Source organism: Eleginops maclovinus, chromosome 12 (genome assembly GCF_036324505.1).
Source record: "Eleginops maclovinus isolate JMC-PN-2008 ecotype Puerto Natales chromosome 12, JC_Emac_rtc_rv5, whole genome shotgun sequence".
In the NCBI taxonomy this organism is placed as follows: Eukaryota; Metazoa; Chordata; class Actinopteri; order Perciformes; family Eleginopidae; genus Eleginops; species Eleginops maclovinus.
In genome coordinates, this window is record NC_086360.1 from 28,581,216 (window position 1) to 28,605,652 (window position 24,437).

The 24,437-nt window shown below is 43.6% G+C and overlaps 1 protein-coding gene across 1 annotated transcript in view; it reads right to left on the reverse strand.

Annotated features, from left to right (window-relative positions):
• Nucleotides 1-15,958: 15,958 nt before the first annotated feature.
• zmat4a (zinc finger, matrin-type 4a) overlaps nt 15,959-24,437 on the reverse strand; it is a 101,761-nt gene continuing 93,282 nt past the window's right edge. The window contains exon 7 of the mRNA XM_063896636.1: nt 15,959-16,622. Within this exon, the coding sequence (XP_063752706.1) occupies nt 16,595-16,622 (28 nt within the window). The 3' untranslated portion in view covers nt 15,959-16,594. The remainder of the gene's footprint in view (nt 16,623-24,437) is intronic.

The window sequence follows — 24,437 nt, forward strand, 5'->3', positions numbered from 1 at the left end:
ATATTTGTATTATATTGCACACTTTTAGAATAAGGTCTCGTGTTTAAATACAAATGTTGATTTGAGTTAATATTCACTTTTTATTTCTAATTCTTCCCTTTTGTTCACTATGTTTAGATACTTCTTTTTATTCAATTTGATCTATTTCTTATTATTATTCTAAACCAGAGCAATTGTCAGGAAATCCAGCCCCCCCCCCCCCCGTCCCCCCCCGTCCCCCCCCCCCCGGGATAAATACAGTTGTTTTTTTTACAATTATGATCCATTTAAAACAAGCGGAGGAAAAACCTCTGCTGGAGAAGATGCATGATTCAGGCGGCTAAGTATAGCCACAGAGGCCGCTGTAATATTGATGAGGATGTGAGCTAAATCTCAGGGACAGGGATAGTCCACACAAACACACTCATGCATGCACGTGCAGCACGGTGCTCTGATGGGGGTTTAAACTGAATCTGGCTTTAAATTCACAGCTCTCACAAAGGGATATGAAGAGGAAGTGTAAAGCTTGAAAAACAGCAGCTGGCACAGATCCTGCTCAAAGTGTTCTAAAATCTCTGAAGCTCAGTACGTGTCTTGCCTGCAGATTGGTTGTGATTTTTCTCCTACGCTACAGGTTTGTGGGTGCTAACGCCACTTCCGGTCAAAAGCCCCGCCCACTTTCAGGTGTAACTCCTGCATCAGAGCGAAGAGGAAAATAATGGTGTCTTCATGTCCTAAAGCTGCTGAGTCATATATTGCACCTCCAACAACAAATAAATACAGATGTCCGGCCTCTTACGGCAGATAATAAACCAGCAAACATGTTTCCAACTTCTTCCAAGGTTCGGCCAGCGTCAAGCAGAGCATTTGGAGCTGAAACTAACCGAGGTAAGGGAGTGAAATGAGGTTACACCGGCTGTTCCTAACCTTCAGGTCAGAACGGCCTTGGGCTAAATAAGGATTCATTAATCCTGCCTCCTTTAGAGGTTGGGACGGAGAGAAAATTGGCTGTTGAATGTATAAGCATATAAATACATTACATCGCTGCACTCTGCAAGATTTACATTCACACGTTCCATTTCAGTCATTAGTCAGGGCCAGGACGAGGAGCAAGGTTCTCTGAGGTGGATTTGCAAAAATGCAATTTTGGGGAATGGACGAGTCTGGTGGCTGGTTTTTAAGTAGGAAAAGTATTTTTTTAGGGTAGCCATAACTTCTTGTACTTATATAAAATCCCTTTGGTTTTCCTTACTAATGTCAGTTGAGACATGGACCATCAGAGTCCATGGGTCAACAATCCATCTGATTAGACCGGCTTTAAACAAGACCATGCTGACATTCAAACCATGTTAACTAATTACCAAAAGCATGTAGAAGTTATAAGTTATATAAAATGTCCCACTATCTCCTTCTACATGTGGCCCTCATAATCTTCTTTAGGTCTTCCCTTTGGTCTTCTTTTCAAATTCAAGATTTTGTTTCTAAAAGTCGACTTTTTAATTTTTTTACTATTTCTTAAAAATGATTACTTTTCCCCAAAAAATTCTGAATTCCTTTCAATTGTGCTACTATTTTCTCATATTCTAATTTCTTCATATGTCGATCGTCATCTTCTTTAAAAATTCACACTTTTTGTCCCAATTTTTCTAAATGTCGACTTTTTAAAAAAAATGATCCATTTTTCTAAAAAATACATTTTTTTTAAATCGACTTTTAAAAAAAAACAGCAGCCAGGGGTTTTGGGCGATCCTATATGGTCCAAATTCACACACTGCCCAAGGGAACGTCCGAATTGAGACACAGCAGTATGCTACGTCTCTATTTGCATGATGCCGAAGTTCTTTGGGACTTTTCAAGTTCCCGAAAGACCAAGTGCCTTTTGGCTAACGCTCATGAACAAAGCTCCATACAAATAGAGACTATCCTTTCCTTATTCAGTATTAAAGTAACGTACTTGTGTACTGTCGACAAGAAGAAGCCACCATTCATTTGTTTGGATTAATTAAGCAGTCTTTAAAGATTGGTGACAGACGGAAGATCGTTGCTAGCTAGCCAGCAAGCTACCAAGGCCAATCTTCACTTCCGGTTCGGGCACAGGAGTCATGTGTGATTTAAGAAAACACTAACCGGTTTAAATTAACTTGCTAAAATACCACAGCATGTGTTTCTGCCCAAGTTAGACTTGCTGCAATATACACTTCTCTAAAGTAAGCTAACCTAGCACTGCTTTATGGCCTTCTCCTGCCCTTCAGCATTGTGTGTCAGCATGCTGCCACTCTGCAGGTGAAGCAATCTCTCTATTTCTAAACATGCTCACGCCAATGCTCTGCAGAATAGTTTACTCAGCTTTTACTGCCTTGTGTGTTTCTTTGGGGACAGTAAGTGTGCGTGTGACCCTTCTGCTTTGACTGGGAACCATTCGTGTTTTCTGCGAGCGTGACAAATCTGCAGTGTTCCCGGCCGGAGTACGCAGAACGTCTGCTCCATTATTGAGGAGGACGTCTCTGCAGCCAGCGGAGACTGATGGCTGAGCATCGCCAGAGGAGAAATATTTTCATTTCTTCTTCTCTTTCCCTGAGAGCAATTTGTCCGGCGCAGCAGGTGACACTTAGATGACACTGCATCAACAGAGCAGGAGGAAATGTCATCCTGCTGTAAATGATGTGTTTGCCCGGTTTCTGATTTGGAAAAGTCATTCAAATATCTACGTTGCATTTCGTATAACAGATGGAATTTCATTTTGCAAAACAAATCTGCTTCCTCAGGCTTTTCACCAAACTTTGAAATTGCCATAAAACATTTACACCCGATCAATATCCTTCATATAAAGTGAGTTCATAAAAGCTGCTCCTTTTTTTAGAAACAGATATTGATTTTACCCTAACAGATTCATTTCCTTTTATTGCACTAATCTTATATTTTCAATTAGTTAAATATATCATTTTATCTGCAAATACAGGATACAGTCTTCAACCAGAACCTGTCCAGGATTATGGTTCCCTTACATTATTTGAGTGACTGTTTTTAAACCCTAATCCAGATGGAGAGCAGGAGCCAGGGAGAAAATAGAGCCTTTCTATTTAACTCACATCCTCTTTTTGGAGTTTCATTTTTAGCTGACAACAGTGCAATGAATTCCTGATGAGAAGTCTAGGTTTCTCCAGGGATCGTTTCTCAAAGGAGGCGTCTAAATAGCTGAATTTATCTGTCGCCTGGATGTGGCCAATCACATCGCAGACAGACAATACTCTCGCTGTGGAGAGATGGAGCTCGTGAATCAGATGTGGAAATACAGCCGGGCTTTACAGCTTTTCTATTAACTCCTCTGGTTGCCATCTTTCTTGCTTTTACTCTGTCTGAATCTATTCACACACACACACACACACACACACACACACACACACACACACACACACACACACACACACACACACACACACACACACACACACACACACACACACACACACACACACATCCCTGGGATTTTGAGTCACATTTACCCCCACGCACAGTGACTGTTGGACAGCCACGTCCATCTGTTCTGATGACGCGTCTCTGTGGGAACTTGCACAGAAAGGAGTTTTCATTTGAAGGGTTCTTAATTGAATGACTCAAATCATTCATTTAATGCCAAACGAACTGCGTGACAGACTGCAACACGGATTCATTCAGATGTAAACAGAACGCAGATACCGCAAACTCATTTATAAATGTATGAATTACATGTTCAACTTCCTCTGAAATATCGTTATTTTGAAATATTTCCCATGAAGCTTATCTTTCATGCCAGTTGCACTTTAATGGGAGTAGGTGTCGCATGTTTTTTTCAGTGGCTATCTCGCGTGGGAAGAGCTCTTCAGATATTCCCTTAATGTTAGATATTTCATCAGACCATCACTCAACAGCCCTTAGATGCAAATTGAAATGCCAGCTTCACACACACACACACACACACACACACACACACACACACACACACACACACACACACACACACACACACACACACACACACACACACACACACACCTAACAGAGAGCCAAATGAGACCAATGTGACATGCAGCGAAATGTGGCCGAGGATATCTCAGGGAAAAACATAAAACACTCAGACACAGGAATATGGAGATACTGCACATCTATCCATCAATACACGCACACACACACACACACACACACACACACACACACACACACACACACACACACACACACACACACACTCTCCCCCATACACACACACACACACACACACACACACACACACACACACACACACACACACACACACACACACACACACACACACACACACACACACACACTAACACACACACACACACTCTCCCCCATACACACACACACACACACACACACACACACACACACACACACACACACACACACACACACACACACACACACACACACACACACCTTCATGTACCAGTCCCATTACAGCCATTATAGGATTCCAGCTGTTCTGACCGCCCTGCTGCCGATCAATAGGCCGGCCCTGAGCACATAGTGTCATCATGGAGGCGGCAGTCCATGCTGAGAGAAACAAGCCGAGCTTTCAACAGCCAGAACACACCGGCTGCTTTCTGCACGGCTACTGACAGGCCCAATGAACAATAAGAGAGACTGAGTGTGAAAATCAGAGCCGAGGGATTGCTTGCACACGGCTCTTAACCTGGAGATGGCTAAAATGGTGCAAGTAGAGCTAACAGTGCTAACAACAGCAACAGTGCTAACAAAGCTTACATTGCAAACAACAACACAAGGCTAACAAACACAATAGTGGTGATTGTGTCAACAGTGCTAACACTGCAGTAATGCTAACAATGCAAACCACAGTAACAGTGATGAAAGCGCCATCTCTTTAACTGACAGCAACAAAGCTAGCGTTACAAACACCGGTTACAGAGCTAGTAATGCTAACTATGCAAAAACAGCAGAAGAGCTAACAGCGCTAACTGTTGAACTAACAACAACAGATCCAATAGAGCTAACAGTGCTAACTGTTCAACTAACAACAACAGATCCAATAGAGCTAACAGTGCTAACTAACCGCAAACAAAAGCTCCAGTGATGTCAGCGCTAAAAGTCCTCACAACAGCAACAGTGCTATCAGTGCTAACAGTGCTAACAGTGCTATCAGTGCTAACAGTGCTATCAGTGCTAACTGTTCAACTAACAGCAATAGAGCTAACGACAGCAACAAAGCTCACGTTACAAACAAGTTACAGTGCTAATTGTGCTAACGGCGCTAACTGCAAACAACAGCTTCAGTGATGTCAGCGTTTGATTAGTTTTACATATGTTTCTATAAGTTCTTATCTCTACATCCTTATTCCTATCACTGTCTTTATGTTTGCACACTAAAGAGAATTCCTTATAGGCTACTACTTGGCAGTAGGCCTACACCAGATTTCGATTGTGTTAAGCATGTTTGAGACACGTTCTGGACACTGTCTTCTCCAGGTGACTACATCTCTACATATCTGTATCTCACCACAGGCATGGTTTGGACGGGCTGGCCTCTCTCCCGCCTGTGGGGAATAGCGAGTGTGAGATGTGCCGGGCTGGGATACACTGGCTCCTAATGAGCGTATTCAATGAATCTTTGATTAAGTCAGGAGTCTTCCCTGCCAGAGAGGATGGGAGTCTCCCTGATGTACACTTGCACGCAAGAGCCACAAGTAACCCAACACAGCCTTGGAGCAAAAAGCACACAAAGAGAGTGAAATGCTAATTAAACATACATTGCACATTTGCATACATTACTGAATACCCTGAAGGAGTACATGCAACATACAGCCAAGCGCAATGTCATTACACTTGTTGATCACGCTCCCGTCTGCAAGAGAATTAACAGAAGCAATGGAAAACAACCCGACAAATGGGTTGTGATTTCGACGCCTTTGAGGAAATGTAACACTTGATGAATCTCTGAAGAATACAGATGAATCAAATCTTCCTCCTCTAAATGTCAGATCCATCCTTTTGGCATCGCTCAGCTATTACAATCATCTGGAGGGATGGAGGATGCTTTTCCATCTTCTCCGGGGTTAGAGATTGAATGATTGGGAGGCAGAGCGTCCCGCTGCCCTTTAGGCCCATTAATTATGGATGGAAAACATTTGTTGATAATTCATCACGAGCCTGTTGGTGTCTATGGTGCTCGAAATTGGGTTCTGACACTCAAACAACCCCGAGATCTGATTGATAAATATTTAGATGTATGTATATATATATCTATGTTAGTGCTGTTTTATCAAACCCATTGACGTACACACACTCAGGTGCACTGAACAGGTAATTTCCTGGAAGGACTCGAGGATCATTTCCATTACTGACACTCATGGCTTGCAGACGATCGATCAGGGATTCATTGTTTCAGTTCTAGGTGAGGACGGTCAGAACTGATCTGCATGGAAGAGGAGCCAGGTCTCAACATTTTTATTGGATATTTAAAGATTGGTTTGAAAGTTTTGTGTAAATAGAAAAACAAACCAGTGGATGGACACTCAGGTATTGCGTTCATGTTGCTGCGTTAGCTTTTCATTTTAAACAACATTGCTACAAACTCACGGAGCCAGGAGCAGAACTCCAGAATAGAAAAGTCGATATAATCTGGCCGTTGTGCCTCTATGGGCGTATGTTGTCCTTACACTCTGTGCACGGACATTCATTCTGTTTCAGGAAAGGTACTCTGTGTGTGTGTGTGTGTGTGTGTGTGTGTGTGTGTGTGTGTGTGTGTGTGTGTGTGTGTGTGTGTGTGTGTGTGTGTGTGTGTGTGTGTGTGTGTGTGTGTGTGTGTGTGTGAGAGTGTGTCTCTGAGGGCATCAGGAGGTCAGAGTGTAGTGCAACTGACCCACACTTGTTTGGGAGTTACGGCACGCTCTGCAGCCTCAGGATGCTGCTCAACACACACACACGCACGGACGCACGCACGCATGCACACACACACACACACACACACCTGCAACGCTAAGTCGTCCTGACAGGTCCAGACCCTCAGGACAGCGTCTAGGGGCTGCATTTAAAAACAGAACGGTGTGTTTCCTCCGTGTTTCTTTAATGTGTGTAATTAAGACTCCCTCTCAGGTATTCACACTCACACGGGGCTGATTTGGTTTTGATTAAAAAGGTGAACTCTGTGTTTAAACACTTTTAATTTGATGCATGCGGCGCAGAGTGTTTGACACCTCACTGTGGGAAGCCATTATGAATTCATCCAGCGACAACATGATGATTACAGTCATCAGCGTGTCTGTATTAATGTGATTATGATGCTTTATTTTAATCCACTGCTTCAATGTCCCGGCACTCTGCTGTAACTAAGGAAACACTCTAATCCGGTGCAGTGTATTAGCAAGACTCTGATATGTGTCAGCACAAAGTAAAGCTTTCATCTAAAACCGTACCAGCTATTAAAACACTCTCTCTTCTGCGTGCAAACTCTGGACGTCTGGACAGATGCACCTTGACAACCTGAATCCCCTCCAGATTCAATCTGGGAATCCAATCAGGCGAGAGGAAAGAGGATGAAACAGCTTCCTCTTCCTGGACGCTTCAGCGGCAACATGTCAGTCACAGGAAACAGACTGCAGAGCTCTGCTGTGTAAAACACCTCAGAGCAGAACGTGTGTGAAGGAAGAACCATCACTACACATCAACAACAAATGAAGTAGTGCGACAACATTCTTTAAAATAAAACCTGTTAAGGCCGACTTTCTCACTGTTGTCAACATCTTTTTGCCTGGATATAAATCATGGTAATATTCCAGCTGAGTGCAATTTGAAATAAGCTTCAAAGAAAAATTGTATCTGCAGAAATTAAGTCTTCATGTCCGGTGTTCGGTGCCAAACGACCCAAAACTCTTCCACTAGAAGAAACATGCTGCAGTTTCAGAGAGGATGCAGATACAGAAACACAAACCAGAATTCATGCAGAGACATCTGCAGGAGTTCTTCAACACATGCAGCATCTAGAGAACATTCAGCAGAGGAAACATGAGCAGTTTACTAAAAGCTGCAGAAACCAAACGCTGCAAGAAGCTCCAACACAACGGAGACCAGGGGACACTAAAGAGAGACGCACACAGCTGGAGACCAGGGGACACTAAAGGGAGACGCACACAGCTGGAGACCAGGGGACACTAAGAGAGACGCACACAGCTGGAGACCAGGGGACACTAAAGGGAGACGCACACAGCTGGAGACCAGGGGACACTAAAGAGAAACGCACACAGCTGGAGACCAGGGGACACTAAAGAGAGACGCACACAGCTGGAGACCAGGGGACACTAAAGAGAGACACACACAGCTGGAGACCAGGGGACACTAAAGAGAGACGCACACAGCTGGAGACCAGGGGACAGTAAAGAGAGAAGCACACAGCTGGAGACCAGGGGACACTAAAGAGAGACGCACACAGCTGGAGACCAGGGGACACTAAAGAGAGACGCACACAGCTGGAGACCAGGGGACACTAAAAAGAGACGCACACAGCAGGAGACCAGGGGACACTAAAGAGAGACGCACACAGCTGGAGACCAGGGGACACTAAAGAGAGACGCACACAGCTGGAGACCAGGGGACACTAAAGAGAGACGCACACAGCTGGAGACCAGGGGACACTAAAGAGAGACGCACACAGCTGGAGACCAGGGGACACTAAAGAGAGACGCACACAGCTGGGACCGGAGCGCTTGGTGATGTTCAGGATCAGAAAGAGACACCAACATGAGGACAATGAACACAAAGCAAACAGCTGTCAACACTTGGAGAGTAATATATAAATGAGACTCACCGATGAAGGTCGCTGCTTGATGGAGGTGCGTCAATCCAAACTCCTGGATGGCCCTTCAGTTCAAATCCAAATGTCCCTGAAGAGTTCGTCCTCTAAAGATTGAGCGTCTGCTGTCTGCGATTATTCTCTGGAAATGTCGTAGAGCTGGTTGTATGTGTCAACTAACCAGTCAGTGTTTCAGGGACAGACATTATCAGACATGAGGCTTTCAAACAAAGCAGTTCTTCTTCAGGGAAACCTTGGAATAACTAAACGAATGCATGGCGTTATTCTAAATGTTGAAGAGGAACTCACATTCAGACCCTTTATCAGGGAACACAGCGAGGTAACCTGTGCAGCAGAGCTTAATCAGGGTCAGGAGACATATGAAGACATTTAAAGAGTCCTCTCCTGCTGATGTTCAGGTGTATATCAGTATGTAGTGTCTCTACTTTAAAGAGTCCTCTCCTGCTGATGTTCAGGTGTATATCAGTATGTAGTGTCTCTACTTTAAAGAGTCCTCTCCTGCTGATGTTCAGGTGTATATCAGTATGTAGTGTCTCTACTTTAAAAAGTCCTCTCCTGCTGATGTTCAGGTGTATATCAGTATGTAGTGTCTCTACTTTAAAGAGTCCTCTCCTGCTGATGTTCAGGTGTATATCAGTATGTAGAGTCTCTACTTTAAAGAGTCCTCTCCTGCTGATGTTCAGGTGTATATCAGTATGTAGTGTCTCTACTTTAAAGAGTCCTCTCCTGCTGATGTTCAGGTGTATATCAGTATGTAGTGTCTCTACTTTAAAGAGTCCTCTCCTGCTGATGTTCAGGTGTATATCAGTATGTAGTGTCTCTACTTTAAAGAGTCCTCTCCTGCTGATGTTCAGGTGTATATCAGTATGTAGTGTCTCTACTTTAAAGAGTCCTCTCCTGCTGATGTTCAGGTGTATATCAGTATGTAGTGTCTCTACTTTAAAAAGTCCTCTCCTGCTGATGTTCAGGTGTATATCAGTATGTAGTGTCTCTACTTTAAAGAGTCCTCTCCTGCTGATGTTCAGGTGTATATCAGTATGTAGAGTCTCTACTTTAAAGAGTCCTCTCCTGCTGATGTTCAGGTGTATATCAGTATGTAGTGTCTCTACTTTAAAGAGTCCTCTCCTGCTGATGTTCAGGTGTATATCAGTATGTAGTGTCTCTACTTTAAAGAGTCCTCTCCTGCTGATGTTCAGGTGTATATCAGTATGTAGTGTCTCTACTTTAAAGAGTCCTCTCCTGCTGATGTTCAGGTGTATATCAGTATGTAGAGTCTCTACTTTAAAGAGTCCTCTCCTGCTGATGTTCAGGTGTATATCAGTATGTAGAGTCTCTACTTTAAAGAGTCCTCTCCTGCTGATGTTCAGGTGTATATCAGTATGTAGAGTCTCTACTTTAAAGAGTCCTCTCCTGCTGATGTTCAGGTGTATATCAGTATGTAGAGTCTCTACTTTAAAGAGTCCTCTCCTGCTGATGTTCAGGTGTATATCAGTATGTAGTGTCTCTACTTTAAAGAGTCCTCTCCTGCTGATGTTCAGGTGTATATCAGTATGTAGTGTCTCTACTTTAAAGAGTCCTCTCCTGCTGATGTTCAGGTGTATATCAGTATGTAGAGTCTCTACTTTAAAGAGTCCTCTCCTGCTGATGTTCAGGTGTATATCAGTATGTAGTGTCTCTACTTTAAAGAGTCCTCTCCTGCTGATGTTCAGGTGTATATCAGTATGTAGTGTCTCTACTTTAAAGAGTCCTCTCCTGCTGATGTTCAGGTGTATATCAGTATGTAGAGTCTCTACTTTAAAGAGTCCTCTCCTGCTGATGTTCAGGTGTATGTCAGTATGTAGAGTCTCTACTTTAAAGAGTCCTCTCCTGCTGATGTTCAGGTGTATATCAGTATGTAGAGTCTCTACTTTAAAGAGTCCTCTCCTGCTGATGTTCAGGTGTATATCAGTATGTAGAGTCTCTACTTTAAAGAGTCCTCTCCTGCTGATGTTCAGGTGTATATCAGTATGTAGAGTCTCTACTTTAAAGAGTCCTCTCCTGCTGATGTTCAGGTGTATATCAGTATGTAGAGTCTCTACTTTAAAGAGTCCTCTCCTGCTGATGTTCAGGTGTATATCAGTATGTAGTGTCTCTACTTTAAAGAGTCCTCTCCTGCTGATGTTCAGGTGTATATCAGTATGTAGCGTCTCTACTTTAAAGTGAGTGTTACATAGTGATGTCACTATGTTCAGTAAGTAAACAATGGAGGCTTTATTTAGAATGTTCTTCCATAAGCAGAGGAAGTGATTTTCTTTCCCTGAGTAAGACCTTTTTATTTGTATCCATGCAGTTACTGTATGTGTGTGTGCATGTCTTCAGTGTGTGTGTACAGGCTCTCTGAACATCATGTGTAAAACTGTTAATGAGTGCGCTCGGCTTCAGGGAAATTTAAGGACGCTGCGTTTCAGCCTCGGGAAATTATGAGGCATAAAATATTTTATTAATGTTCCATTAAAAATGGATTCATATTCATTACTCTGATAACTTCCCCCACTTTGTATGCAGAGAGAAATGTTCATTTTCTCCACGAAGAGGCATTAGTGGTTTGATGCAAAGCTCTAAATATTCTTTATCTGAAGGGATGACTTAAGGACGGAGAGAGGAAACTGCTGATATAACAGACGCAATTATCATCATACTGCCGTCTCAATTCAGAGTGAGACCACGGAAATATGTCCCGGTTATAATTCTCAGTGTTAGAGAATACTGATGCATACAAATACAGAGAGTAAAGCTTTGATTTGCTCAGAATAAAGAGACGCCTGCAGGTATCATCGATGAATCAAAACCTATGGAAGAATTAAAAAGCCAATCTAAATAAATAAAAAACTATGAATATATATACAGCCGCTAAAGAGAGACACACAGCTGGAGACCAGGGGACACTAAAGAGAGACGCACACAGCTGGAGACCAGGGGACACTAAAGAGAGACGCACACAGCTGGAGACCAGGGGACACTAAAGAGAGACGCACACAGCTGGAGACCAGGGGACACTAAAGAGAGACGCACACAGCTGGAGACCAGGGGACACTAAAGAGAGACGCACACAGCTGGAGACCAGGGGACACTAAAGAGAGACGCACACAGCTGGAGACCAGGGGACACTAAAGAGAGACGCTTAAATGTAAAGGTTTAAATGTGTTTGAGGTTTTTGTCCTTCAGGGCCACCGTAGATGCTTCATGTACGTTTTCCGCTTGGATTTGAAACTGTCTCTGCCTCATTTCACTCAAAACAGCAATGCAGTGTTTATTTTATGCATACCAGGACTTATTTAGTTTCCATTCATGGCTCAAACAGATGTAAGAGGAATACAGATCTTCACCGTAGAAACCTCCCTCCTCCTCCTCCTCTTGTCCCACAGCGCCTCACCCTCTCCCCTCCCTCACATCTCTTCCCGCCGGCGGCCTCCTCTTCATCGCTCTTATCTCGCTCAGGTACGACATGAGAGGCGATCTGATCCCATCTCTGAAACGCACTCCTGCAGATCAAAGCAGCGGTGCAGCAGGTGTAGCAGGCGTGACACAGAGGTTCCCGCACCACAGCTTTCACCACTCTACGTCTCCTGGGTGAAAACGCAGCGTTATGATTTAGACGAACGAGAAGTCGCTGGCTAATTGATGAATGGGAGGATTTAAACGACCCTTCAGAGGTCACTGCAGAAACTCTCCAATCTGAACCCCTTCCTCATTTCCATTTCAATTATTCAGAAGTTAAAATTAATGGGTCGTGCTTCCTGTTGTCTGCACAGCTTCATTACAATAATCGGTCTTCTCGGGTCAGGACACAGAGTACTGTGAGGAGCTCGACTACCGTCAGCGTTTCCTAACTTTCTGTGGGAAAATGATGAAGTGAGACTGAAGATTAATGGAGTACTGTAGAGATTTTGTGACTCGTTAGAGAAAGTGCTTTAGTGAGATAGTGCTAGCACAAGCGATGATGAGGAGGCTACAAGCAGAGTTAGCATCCACATAAACTAACATTTGGACTTTACTCTTTAGCTGCACAATAAAAACTAATCTCCCGTCTTAGTTTCCACGCTTTAATGTTCAAAAAGCTCTTTGTTTTTCTCATACTGCACCTCTTTTCACCCTCTGTCTGAAACCAGAGCCCAGTCTGCTCTGTGCGGCCAGCTGACCGGCTCTGTTGTGATTGGTCAACCGCTTAGAGATGTCCCGCCCCTTTGCCCATTAATGTGTTGGAGCGACCAGCCAATAGACGCACGGGTGTCCCATAGCGAGGACACCATGTCTTCAGGAAGTAAACAAAGGAGACCAATGGAGGTGTTTCAGGCAGGAAACGTAGGGATTTGAGCCTCTGCAGACCATTTACATGCACTAAAACCTATAGAACACACTACAGGAGAGAGAAACCCCCTGGAACCCCCACCCCCACTGACTTTCATTCTGTTTACTCAAAATAAAATCTCGTTATCCCCGGTGAAGATGAACACTAAGGACACACAGGTATGTTTCTGTGATGATCACAGGTAAAACAAAGCGACTCAGAGCAGAGTTGTGTATTAGCAAGTGTCTTTTTAATCCCTCCTCAGACACGACAGCACAGGGGGACGAGAGGAAGTCCGACAGGTGGACTTCCTGTGATGATTTCTGGACTTGCAATAACAACTCATACGTGCATTATTAAAAAAAACACATTTTCTATAAAGTATTCTCGATGTCTGCGGCGGCGGCGGTGGAGGAGGTGACATCAGTTTCAGTTTGTGATGGTTGTGATGGTTGTCTTTCTCCTGCAGGTGATTCAGCAAAAATAAAAGCTCCCTGCAGAACCGGAGAAAGGGTTCAACAGGGAGAACATCCTCTGATCCACCACCGTCACACAGCTCCTTTAACATCCTCCTGGTTTGTTCAGTGCTGGCTTCAAACACCTTTCATTTGTCATCGTCAGAAAGAAGAATGCTACATAGGCTCGGAGTGGGATATGAATGACCCTTCCTACCCTCTCTGCAACACATTCACAAAAGACTTTAATTTGGAGTTTCTGTAAAGCGGCCGGAGACACCTCCCTGAGATGCTGCAAACATCTTATCTGTGGAAGAGGTTGTGTGTTCAATCTGGAGGAAATCAATACTTATTTGGGGTGTTTTTTCAGAGAATTTTCAAAGTGTGAGAACTGTACATCAAAGGGGTCCAAACTCTTTTCACTGAGGGCCCTCACTAGAGGAGATTTGTGTTGCCTCGTTAAGTGAGCAAAATCAATCAAAGTAAGTCACTTAGTCTTTGATAATTGAATATGCTTTAGGAAAACAAACAGCCTTCATCACAGCTCTCCGTATAGGGTGTCATTTATTTGGTTAGAATAAGAGTTGGCAGCTCGTTCTTTAAACCAGAAGCCTCAGACGGATTATAATTACAGCGGGCCAATTACATATGGACCACGGGCCGTAGTTTGGACTCCCTGCTCTCGGCCTCCCTTTAGTTTACTTGTTGAGTTTCTCTAAATTCCTGGATGCTCATTGGATCGTGCTTATGGTATTTAATCCGATAAACACTAACAAATTTAGCAAAGACATAACTTAAGACAAAGAAAATATTTAAGGCTTTTATTAGTTTGTAAAACTGGGGAAAAATCCCCAAAACTTACATTTTTATAAACATTTTCTTTTGCTATGTATTTTAGTTTTATGTATTAATTCATATTTAGTTTTTAAATAATAGAATTAAAACAACTTTTCACATTTATATGAACCGATCATCATTAGAAATATAAATAAATTAAAATGTAATAAATAATGAACATCTCAAGAAAATAATGAACATAAAACCCTCAAATATTAAGTGGAAATTAAGTTTACTGAATACATAATCATTTTCAAATGTATATAACCCATATTAACTAATAAATAAAACACATAAATACTCAAATTAAATAATGGAATAGTTTTAAGGGTCATAACAATAAAGAAATTACAATTAAATACATAAATATTGAAGGGGATAATACACAACATAATACAACACATATTAACTGTCTATTTATTTGATTAATTAAATCATAATTAAACTATATTAATATATTACATTGAAAAATGCATTTAAATAAAGTCTGGTTTTGATTAATTATTGTATTAACTTTCGGGAGGCCCGTTTCACACTTTGAAAACCTCTGTGCTTTTATAATTCCTATACCATTGCTCATGATTTCTGCTTCTGATAATGTCCATCAACACAATTGGTCAGGTTGTAAACAAGTCGTGAGTTCAACGAGATCACATGAAGCATTACAAATGAAAAGCGTTTCCTGTCAGAAGATAAATCTAAATCTATGACAATGAATCATTCAAAAGCTTTAAAAAACATCTTCGGTTCCCGTGTGGATGCATCTTATTATTCTACCAGAGTCAGAAGAGAAAACCATTACAACATATAAAGAGTCCCACTGGTGTCATTATTGCCATCGACCCCTTTAAGACACGAGGGGGGGTTTAACTGCACAACGCGTCTGTGTACCGAACAGAGGGCAGGGATGAAGGTGGACTGAAGCCCACAATGCTAAATAATGTCTATTTCTTCTTAGTTATTTCACATAAATAAGCTCTGTTTTATTCAAGTAGAAGCAAAAGAAAAGAGTTAAAAACAACCCTCATATCCACCTCACAGTACCGTGGGAAATCATGTATGCACATTTAGAAAGACTGCTGTGTGTCGGATCCAGAAACGCAGGATAGAAAACACAGCGGCGGAGGAATGTCAATCGTTTAAATCAGAGAAACTGTGTGCTGTATAGAGCGGTGCAGGGATGTCGGATTTCTCTGTTGGACCCTGAAGGCAGCATCTCCCTGGTTCAATGGGGTTTCGCCATGTGATTTTGGATTATTGCAGAAATAATCTCTGTGGCAGAAAAACATCTCTGATACTTAAGCTAATGTTGGGCTATAGAGGAAGTACAGCACGGTCACATGACTCCACGTGACCACCGCTAAGCTAAAGGTGGCTAATGTTGGGCTATAGAGGAAGTACAGCACAGTCACATGACTCCACGTGACCACCGCTAAGCTAAAGGTGGCTAATGTTGGGCTATAAAGGAACTACAGCACGGTCACATGACTTCACGTGACCACCGCTAAGCTAAAGGAGGCTAATGTTGGGCTATAAAGGAACTACAGCACGGTCACATGACTTCACGTGACCACCGCTAAGCTAAAGGTGGCTAATGTTGGGCTATAAAGGAACTACAGCACGGTCACATGACTTCACGTGACCACCGCTAAGCTAAAGGAGGCTAATGTTGGGCTATAAAGGAACTACAGCACGGTCACATGACTTCACGTGACCACTGCTAAGCTAAAGGAGGCTAATGTTGGGCTATAAAGGAACTACAGCACGGTCACATGACTTCACGTGACCACTGCTAAGCTAAAGGTGGCTAATTTTGGGCTATAAAGGAACTACAGCACGGTCACGTATTTAATGACGTACAATTAAAATCTCTTCAGCTTGTTTTAACCACAGACATAATTTCCAGCTAAAACACATTCAGAAACCCATTGACTTCAGACAGGAAGTGCTAAAAATGCAGACTTTTTCTGGCGTTTGGGACTCATTCCTGCACCACTCTATCCCCACAGGTGAGAGCCGATGCAGTGCTGGAGTGGTACAAAACATCTCTTTATAATCCTCCTTAAAAAGACAGAGATAGAGATGATGGAGGAGTAGAAGCAGGATGGAGGGCAAGCTGACCATCAGCTTGTCTGACATCAATCCAAGAGGTTTCATCTGCGGTGACGATCACTGGACACATATCTGGTTCTTCAGACTGTTGGAGAAACACACAGAGAAGAGAGGGTCATCAGAGACGCTCTGCAAGGAACATGGTCCCGGTTAGATCTGTGTATCAGACTGCCCGTTAGCATCGTCTGAAATCACACATGGCTGCACTGCCTCATAGGAAGTGACGATCGCTGCTGTTAGCAAGCTAGCTAGTAACGTAATTGTTGGTGGTCCCAAATCTTTACAGAATGCTTCATTGACAAATTAAAAATAATGGTGGCTTCTTTTCTGCAACAGTGTAGAGGTATGTGTATTACATAGTGGGAAGACAATCACACCTTTCTTTTGTACAGGCTGTGCACAACAGGTAGCAAACATGGCGACCATTGACCGTACTTTTGAGAGCAATATGAAGGAACTTGAACGTACCCAGACTGAGACGTAGCATAGGTCAGCGTCTCAAAATTCAGCCGGTCAGCATTGACTCAGGCTGCTTTGATCAAGCTAGCTAGCTAGGAATCATTGTTCATGGTAGCAACACAAGAAAGACTGCACGAGGAACCCATTGAGACGAACAGTGCCTCACAAACACAACTATAGTCGTACCATACCTGTATTTAGTGTAGAAAAAACAACTTTTATCTGTTCTGCTGTGTTCACACCAGTTAGCCATGATGGGACACAACAGATTGGGTGTGAAGCTGCTTGCATGATGGTTTTACATAAAAGGAGGATTGTCCTGGTATGTCCTGCTCTACACAGACTGCACTGTTCCGTGAAACACCAGTTGAAGAACCTCAGGGGGAAAGAGTTGCAGCGCTAGTTCCAGGGCTCAATTATAATCGAGTTAAAAACCAAAGAGAGTCTTAGAGGTGATTAGTTTGGGCAGAGCACTGATCCACAACTCTCAGGAGGAAGCACCTGCAGCTTCAGTGATGGAGGGGGAACCCGTAATAACAGAAGTGTGTGTCAGCAGGACGCTAACAGCACAATCAAAGGTCATAACATTAAAAAACGGAGTTTCTGCAGAAGAGGAATTAATGACATGTTTTTTTCAGAACATTTCGGAATCTTGACTGTTTTCGTAAAATCTGAGAAAAAAACTACTTTTTTCTCAGAATTCCCACTTTAATGCAGATGGAAACGTGTACAACTGAATCCCTGTGAGCCACAGCCAAAAATAATTTCAGAATTCAGACTTTTTTCAAAAAATTCTGAGAAAAAAAACAATTTCGTTTTTTCTGAAAAAAGTTCAGATTTGAATTTAACAATTTTGATTTGAGAAAATATATTCAATGAAAAATCTTAAGAGGTGGATAAAAGCGTCTAACAAGGGACATGTAATGTTACGTCTAAAACAAAAACCTGAGATTTAAGTTTTTTGTAAAAAGTCGGAAGTGACCGTCAATGAGCCGTAGAGTGGTGCAGGAATGAGTCAGCGAAACCCGGGATTGAGTCAGCAGTTTAGTGCTTCCTGCTCCCTCGTCAGGAAGGGAAGATTTTTGGTTGTTAACCCATCATTTCACATTGCATAGTTGCATAGTGATGTCACTATGTTCTTGGAGTAAACAAAACAGTCCATTGGAGGTGGGCGGGAAAGTGTGTCGGGGGAACACAGGGATTTAAGCATTTGCAGACCATTTACACGCACTAAAACCTATATAACACACCACTGGAGAGGGAACCCCCCCCCCCACCCCACAAAAAAAAGTACAGTGCCTCTTTAAGGGGAGAAGGGCTGCTGTTGGGGGGGAAAGACCAATGTGGGATGCATTACCACGGGTTAATAATGGGTCCAATGGAGGCGTTCCAGGGTTTCTTCAGCGTGTAATACCTCACACCAAAACTCCCTAATTTCCCACTGTGTGCAGAGTGTGTGAGATGGACAGCCACACACTCACCTCAGTGTGATGAGTGATGGTGGCTGTGAGTGTATCAGTGCTGCGAGGCGGGAGGAGATGAACGGATGATAAAGGGATCTGATCTGCGGCACAGATACAAGGAAGGCTTTCAATCACAACCACAGCGAGGGGGATCAGACGCCACCTCCGACCCCGGTGTCAGGAGAGAGGGAGAGGAGGGAGAGGAGGGGAACATGAGGAACAAAGCCCTCTTAACGCACTCAGGACAACAGGACTTATCGGGGCTCTCCTTACAGAGTCTTATCATGCAGGCAATGTGTTCCCTGTGCTGCAGTGGAGCCGGGTGCTGCAAAAATAGATGCTTTTTTAATGTTTTCCTGCACGTTGTAGTCTTTTCAGCGCATCTTTAACGTGGTAAATGAATACAGATGGTAGAAAATACAGGAGCATGATTCAGCAGGTGGGAATAAATGCAGAGGAAACCTGCAGAGCGGCCGGGGGGGTGTACATGACAGACTGACAGTTAGCATTGTTGCTTTATTGTTGCAGCACATAATTAATGCAGCTTCCTCTGGCAGTGCGGGGGGGGGGGGGGGGGGTGTCTTCAGGTGAACTAAGTGGACTAATCACAGGGACCTCCTGCTGTGTGCATCCCACCGGGACCGAACAGCCCCCAACACAACAAGCTGTTGTTAAACTGCAGAGGAGAATAAACAATCAGGGCTTCAATGTACTGCTCTGAACCTTCTTTAACACCCCAACACGTAAGAAGGACAGCAGAAACAGGTGTGAGAAGCTCAAGATGTGCTAAAAACACCAAGCTTTCGGGAAATAGTGGCGAAAATGTTGGTGTTAGGAAATAAAAACCTGGTTATCGTCATGAATCATCAAGTAGGCGGGAGGGAAAAGCGTTAATCTGGAAGCAATCTCCTTGATCGACTGCTTCACCACAGGGATAAGAGTGGCAAAAATAGTTGTTAAGAACTAAATATGTGCAGAAAACATCAAGTATTCGGGGAAATAATGGAGAAAATGAACGTGTTAGGAACTAAAAACCTGCAAATCATCAGGTGTTATCAAGCGTGAATCTGGACGGAGACTCCTTTACATCTTCATGTTTTCTGAAAGATGCATCGGCGGTTTTTGGCTTCCCACTCCTGTTGAATAAGTCGAGCATTAAGAGTTCAAAGAGGCAGCTATGTTTCTCAGGATGAGACAAAAACCGAGCTAAAAGGAGAACGAATACTGGACGTACATTTGTCAGATAGACAGAAACACGGCCACAGTGCTCTCTTTGGACTCTCTCTGTAACCCCCACATATAAGAAAGACTGTCAGGAAATTGTCCAAAGTTGGTGTTAAGAACCAAAGACGTATCATCCAGTAAACCTACCAAACATTCTTTAGCTACTTCAAATGATTGCCCTGTAAAAAGACACCAAGCGTTGGGATAAGAGTGGCCGAAATAGGCGTTAAGAACCGAAGACGTGCAAAAAACAGTCCTGATTTTCCTGTTTCATTTTGAAATGATTTCCCTCTTTGTGTTTTTGTCCGGTTTGTCTTCCTGTCTTGTAGTTTCCCCCTGGTTGTCTTAGTGTGTTCCCCTGCTGCCCTTGTGTTCCTGCCTGCCCTCCCCAGCTGTTGTCTTTGTGATTAGTCTTGTGTCTCTTTAGTCGTGTTATCCCTTGTGTTCCTTGTCAGTTCGTCACTGTTTGTTCTTGGAGTTCGGCTCCTGGTCCCTCGTCTGCCCTCCTGTTTCTAGTTTGTTGTTTGCTACTTTTCTTGTGTTCAACCTTGCCTGCTCCTGCAGTTACTGTTTTGTACTGCTCTTGGGTCCACATTCCTACCTAAACCTGACAAAACATCAAGTTCTCGGGGAAAAAAATGGTGAAAATGAACATTTTAAGATCTAAAAACCTGCAAAATCATCAAGTTGTCCAACATGGGGTCATTCAGAGCGTAAGGCTGCAAGGAAACTATGCAAACTCCTTCACATCTTTGTGTTTTCTGAAATATAGATGATCTTTTTCACCACTGTAAGCTGTTTTTTGCTTCTTCATCCTGCTGAATATAAACTCACAGAACTACCAGAGGGAGCAGAAGCAGATGTCTGTGTAATGTCAGTCCAGTGCTGATGCTCCGAGGAGAACGCTGTCAGGTTACACAGCTTTCCATACACCTGTCTTACAGCTGACAGGCATCTATTCCTCGACCCTGCAATAATACATCGTGCTCTTTGTCTGATTTTAACCCTTTGTCTCACTAACAACTCCTCGAATAACGACTCCTTGTAGACTTTACAAAGCGCAGTGTACACCATGAATCCACAAGTAAACCTATCAAATGTCTTTCAGTAAACAAGGACACTAAGAGAAATGAAGCTTCAACAACATGAGTTTACCAGCACAAACCTGGGCTGAATGACTTCTCTATAAAGCTCAACATTAAACCACGACAACAGAGGAAGTATTCTTTGTCTCCTCAGTAGAAAACGTGCTCTCTACTCTCATTAGAAAGGCTGGTCTGGTAACATCTGCAGAGACTCAATAACAGAAACCACCTAAAGACCTCATGGAGAAACACAACTGAAAGGGCAGAAATGCTCATTGTGAGACTACCAGGAAAGGATTGCTTCCATTTTGATTCTGCTTATAATTTGCTCTCCACTTCTGGTGCCATCCACGTCTATAAAGGTACACTCAGGCTGACGCTGGGCTTCATCACGGTGCTTTCAGGATTAGGTGGATTCTGCTCTTCTTTATAAATCCCCAGATGAATCGTACCGCACAATGAGGTTTTTCAAAGGATGTATTTTTCTTGCCTTCGAGGCATCATTACATTTCAACGATTCTTCATAAAACTATATTTTAATTTGACACGAGAAAGGCTGGCAGACACCCGTTAAACAGAGGGTCTAATAAAGTGTTTGTTTGTCTCTGGTATCGCAGGACAGGATCCATCACAGCAAAACACTGCCTTGTTTACCTTTCCTCACTTCCTGTTCGTGGCTTGTGTCTCAGCTCTTCCTGTTCATCAGCTTTATAAACAGTGAGTTAATTAGAGATCATTTCCAGCTACACTGCGGTGATTGTAGATGCTCTGCTAGAACCAGAACATATGAGCCCGTCCGACTTCAGACTAAAGATCATGTGGACACTTTGTAATAGCTCTCACTGCCAGAAGGGGAGAGAAAGGTCGAGGCTGATCATTTTGAGATTTTCAGAACAAGTCAGGATTTCGAGATTTTTCTGAAACTGTGATTTTTTTTTTTGTTCTTGAAAAAACTGAAAAAAGTATTTAGATTTTCAGAAATAGAACTTGTGTAAAAAGCCTCCTCTGTTAGAGACTGCAGGAGGACATGAGACTGATCTGAGGACGTGTTTAATACCTGTGTAGATGTAGGTGTAGGTGGTAGATGCTCTCTTTGAGGAGCTACGAGAAGAGCCAGAACATCTGAGCCGGTCCGACTGCAGACTACAGCTCATGTGGACACTTCAGAATAACTTTCACTGACAGAAGGAGAGACAGAGGTCCGGTTTTAAAAAGTACATTTTTGGAGTTTTTCATAAAAACTCAAAAAAATATTTTGTGATTTGAGAAGAAAGTCATCAAAAAGTCTAAAGTCAGTGTTATTCAGAGTCTGTCTGTCTGTCTGTCTGTCTGTCTGTCTGTCTGTCTGTCTGTCTGTCTGTCTGTCTGTCTGTCTGTCTGTCTGTCTGTCTGTCTGTCTGTCTGTCTGTCTGTCTGTCTGTCTGTCTGTCTGTCTGTCTGTCAGTGTTATCGTCCCTGTTCAGCTTTAATGTGCTGATGTGATGGATAATCTGTGAAAGGAAGGATAAGAGACGAAGACGCAGTGAAGACAAATGGATCGCTGCAGAGAAACTCATCAGACAGAACCTCGAGATTTTTAGTGAAAAAGTCCAAGGTCTAAAATGTAATTATTCAGGGTCTCTGCCAGCGTGCTGTCGGACTGCCGAGCCTAAAGCATCAGGGATTTAAAAAGAAGTTGTGTTTTCAAGATGTTTCTTAAAGTACAGTTTGTATACCAGAAATAACTCGCCACTGGCACAACCTCACCGCTCGCTGCAACGGGAGTAACTTGTGAAGACTGTGGGGATATCTGTAGGCCAAGAGATGCTCCGACGCCTCAAGAATGAATCCTGTTTCTCACAATCACAATACTTTATTTATACCACGTTTCAGTGGTTTGTTATGTAATGAAATCCTCCCCAGCACAGCAGGGCGCCTCACCCTTACTGACGGGATTAATCAGAGCATTGACACAAACATCTTCAGGCTTCATGGTGACTTTTGACTCAGTTTCTGAAAGCCTCGCTGCTGTTAGCCTTCCTCTCCGTCAAAATGCCACCGCTCAAATGTGCATCCTCCAAAAACTGACAGCAGGAGAGGCTTTTAAAGACACCGGGGATGATACACGGCACCGAGCCCAGGGTTTTTACACACACACACACACACACACACACACACACACACACACACACACACACACACACACACACACACACACACACACACACACACACACACACACACACACACACACACACACACACACACACACACACACACACACACACACACACACACACACGTGTGGAATGACCCGGAAGTCTGCGAGTGTCAGCCATGGTGAAGGCTGTTTGAATCCTCTATGATAGGAAAGGAGCTTCAATGCTTCCTTTGTTATCTCCTTTAGGATACACTTGAGCATCCTTTCTCTACCAAAGGAAAGGAAGTAAAGGTTAGGCTGCCACATTGAAAGCCATGGAGCATTTTACGGAAACAACCAATCATGATGGACAAACGCAGATCATGTAGGTAACTCCAACAGGAAGAGGCTCGCTCTTACTCTCCCGCTGACCTGCAGACGGAGGTAACAGCACTAAACTCATCGGCAGCGACAGCCAGTGCACACCGGACGCTTAGCTTAAACCAACAACCCTTTTTTCAGCCTTTGATTTGTTCGTTCCTGTCTTAAAAACACGACCGAAAACAAGCTCCTACAGGGACTTCACGAGGGCTTCTCCAACACTTTTAGAACGTTTGAAGCGGCCGCACACAAACGGCAGCGCTCTCAGAAACATGGGCTTTGTCTTGAGGTGAATGGATGCGATGCCGTTGGAGAAAACACTCTGGAGTTTTGTGGAAACAGGCCTTTAGTCGTCCCAGTTCCACCACATCAGATTAAGGTGAACATGCCGTGTCAGCGCAGTCTCCGGTGCTTGTGGGTTATCTGCCGCCACATAGATACGCCTGGTGCTGGGAAACATTCTGCGCAAACTGGAAATTGGGAAAAACTGTGTGATCGACTGGAAGGATTACATGAGAGAGGTAAGCCTCAACAGCGCAGCCAACCCTAGAGCAAACCAAGAGCGGCGGCGAAGGAACAGTGGTGGAGATCGATGAGGGTCTGGATTAACGTTTGTTACAATAGTTTTTTTTTGTGAAACTGGCGACAGATATCCCACAAGTACCCAGTCTGCTTTCCTCAGTCCTGATGACTAAACAACCTTCCTTAAGCCCGTGACCTTTGAGGTGGTTAGAGAGGGACTTGAGACGTGATCTTTGAGGTGGTTAGAGAGGGACTTGAGACGTGATCTTTGAGGTGGTTAGAGAGGGACTTGAGACGTGATCTTTGGGGTGGTTAGAGAGGGACGTGAGACGTGATCTTTTGGTCTACTCAGCCTCACAACGCTCCTGTACAGGAAGCCGCCTCATGAGTAATTCAGCGTGCGGTGGGTATCGGTTTCACGACCCTACAGCGTGCGGCAGGATTCGAGCCACGCCACGCTGCGTCCACAACTTATGTATTCCTGTGGCGTGTGACAAATTGTGTCAGCACATCGCTCCGCTGAAGCTGCTCATGCATAATTCATCCGCAGCCAGCATTCCACATGGACATTTTCAAATCCCTTTGAAGTTAATTCCCCCTCCGTGATAAACAGCCGCGCTCGCTGCGCCGTGTTCGGCTTATGATGT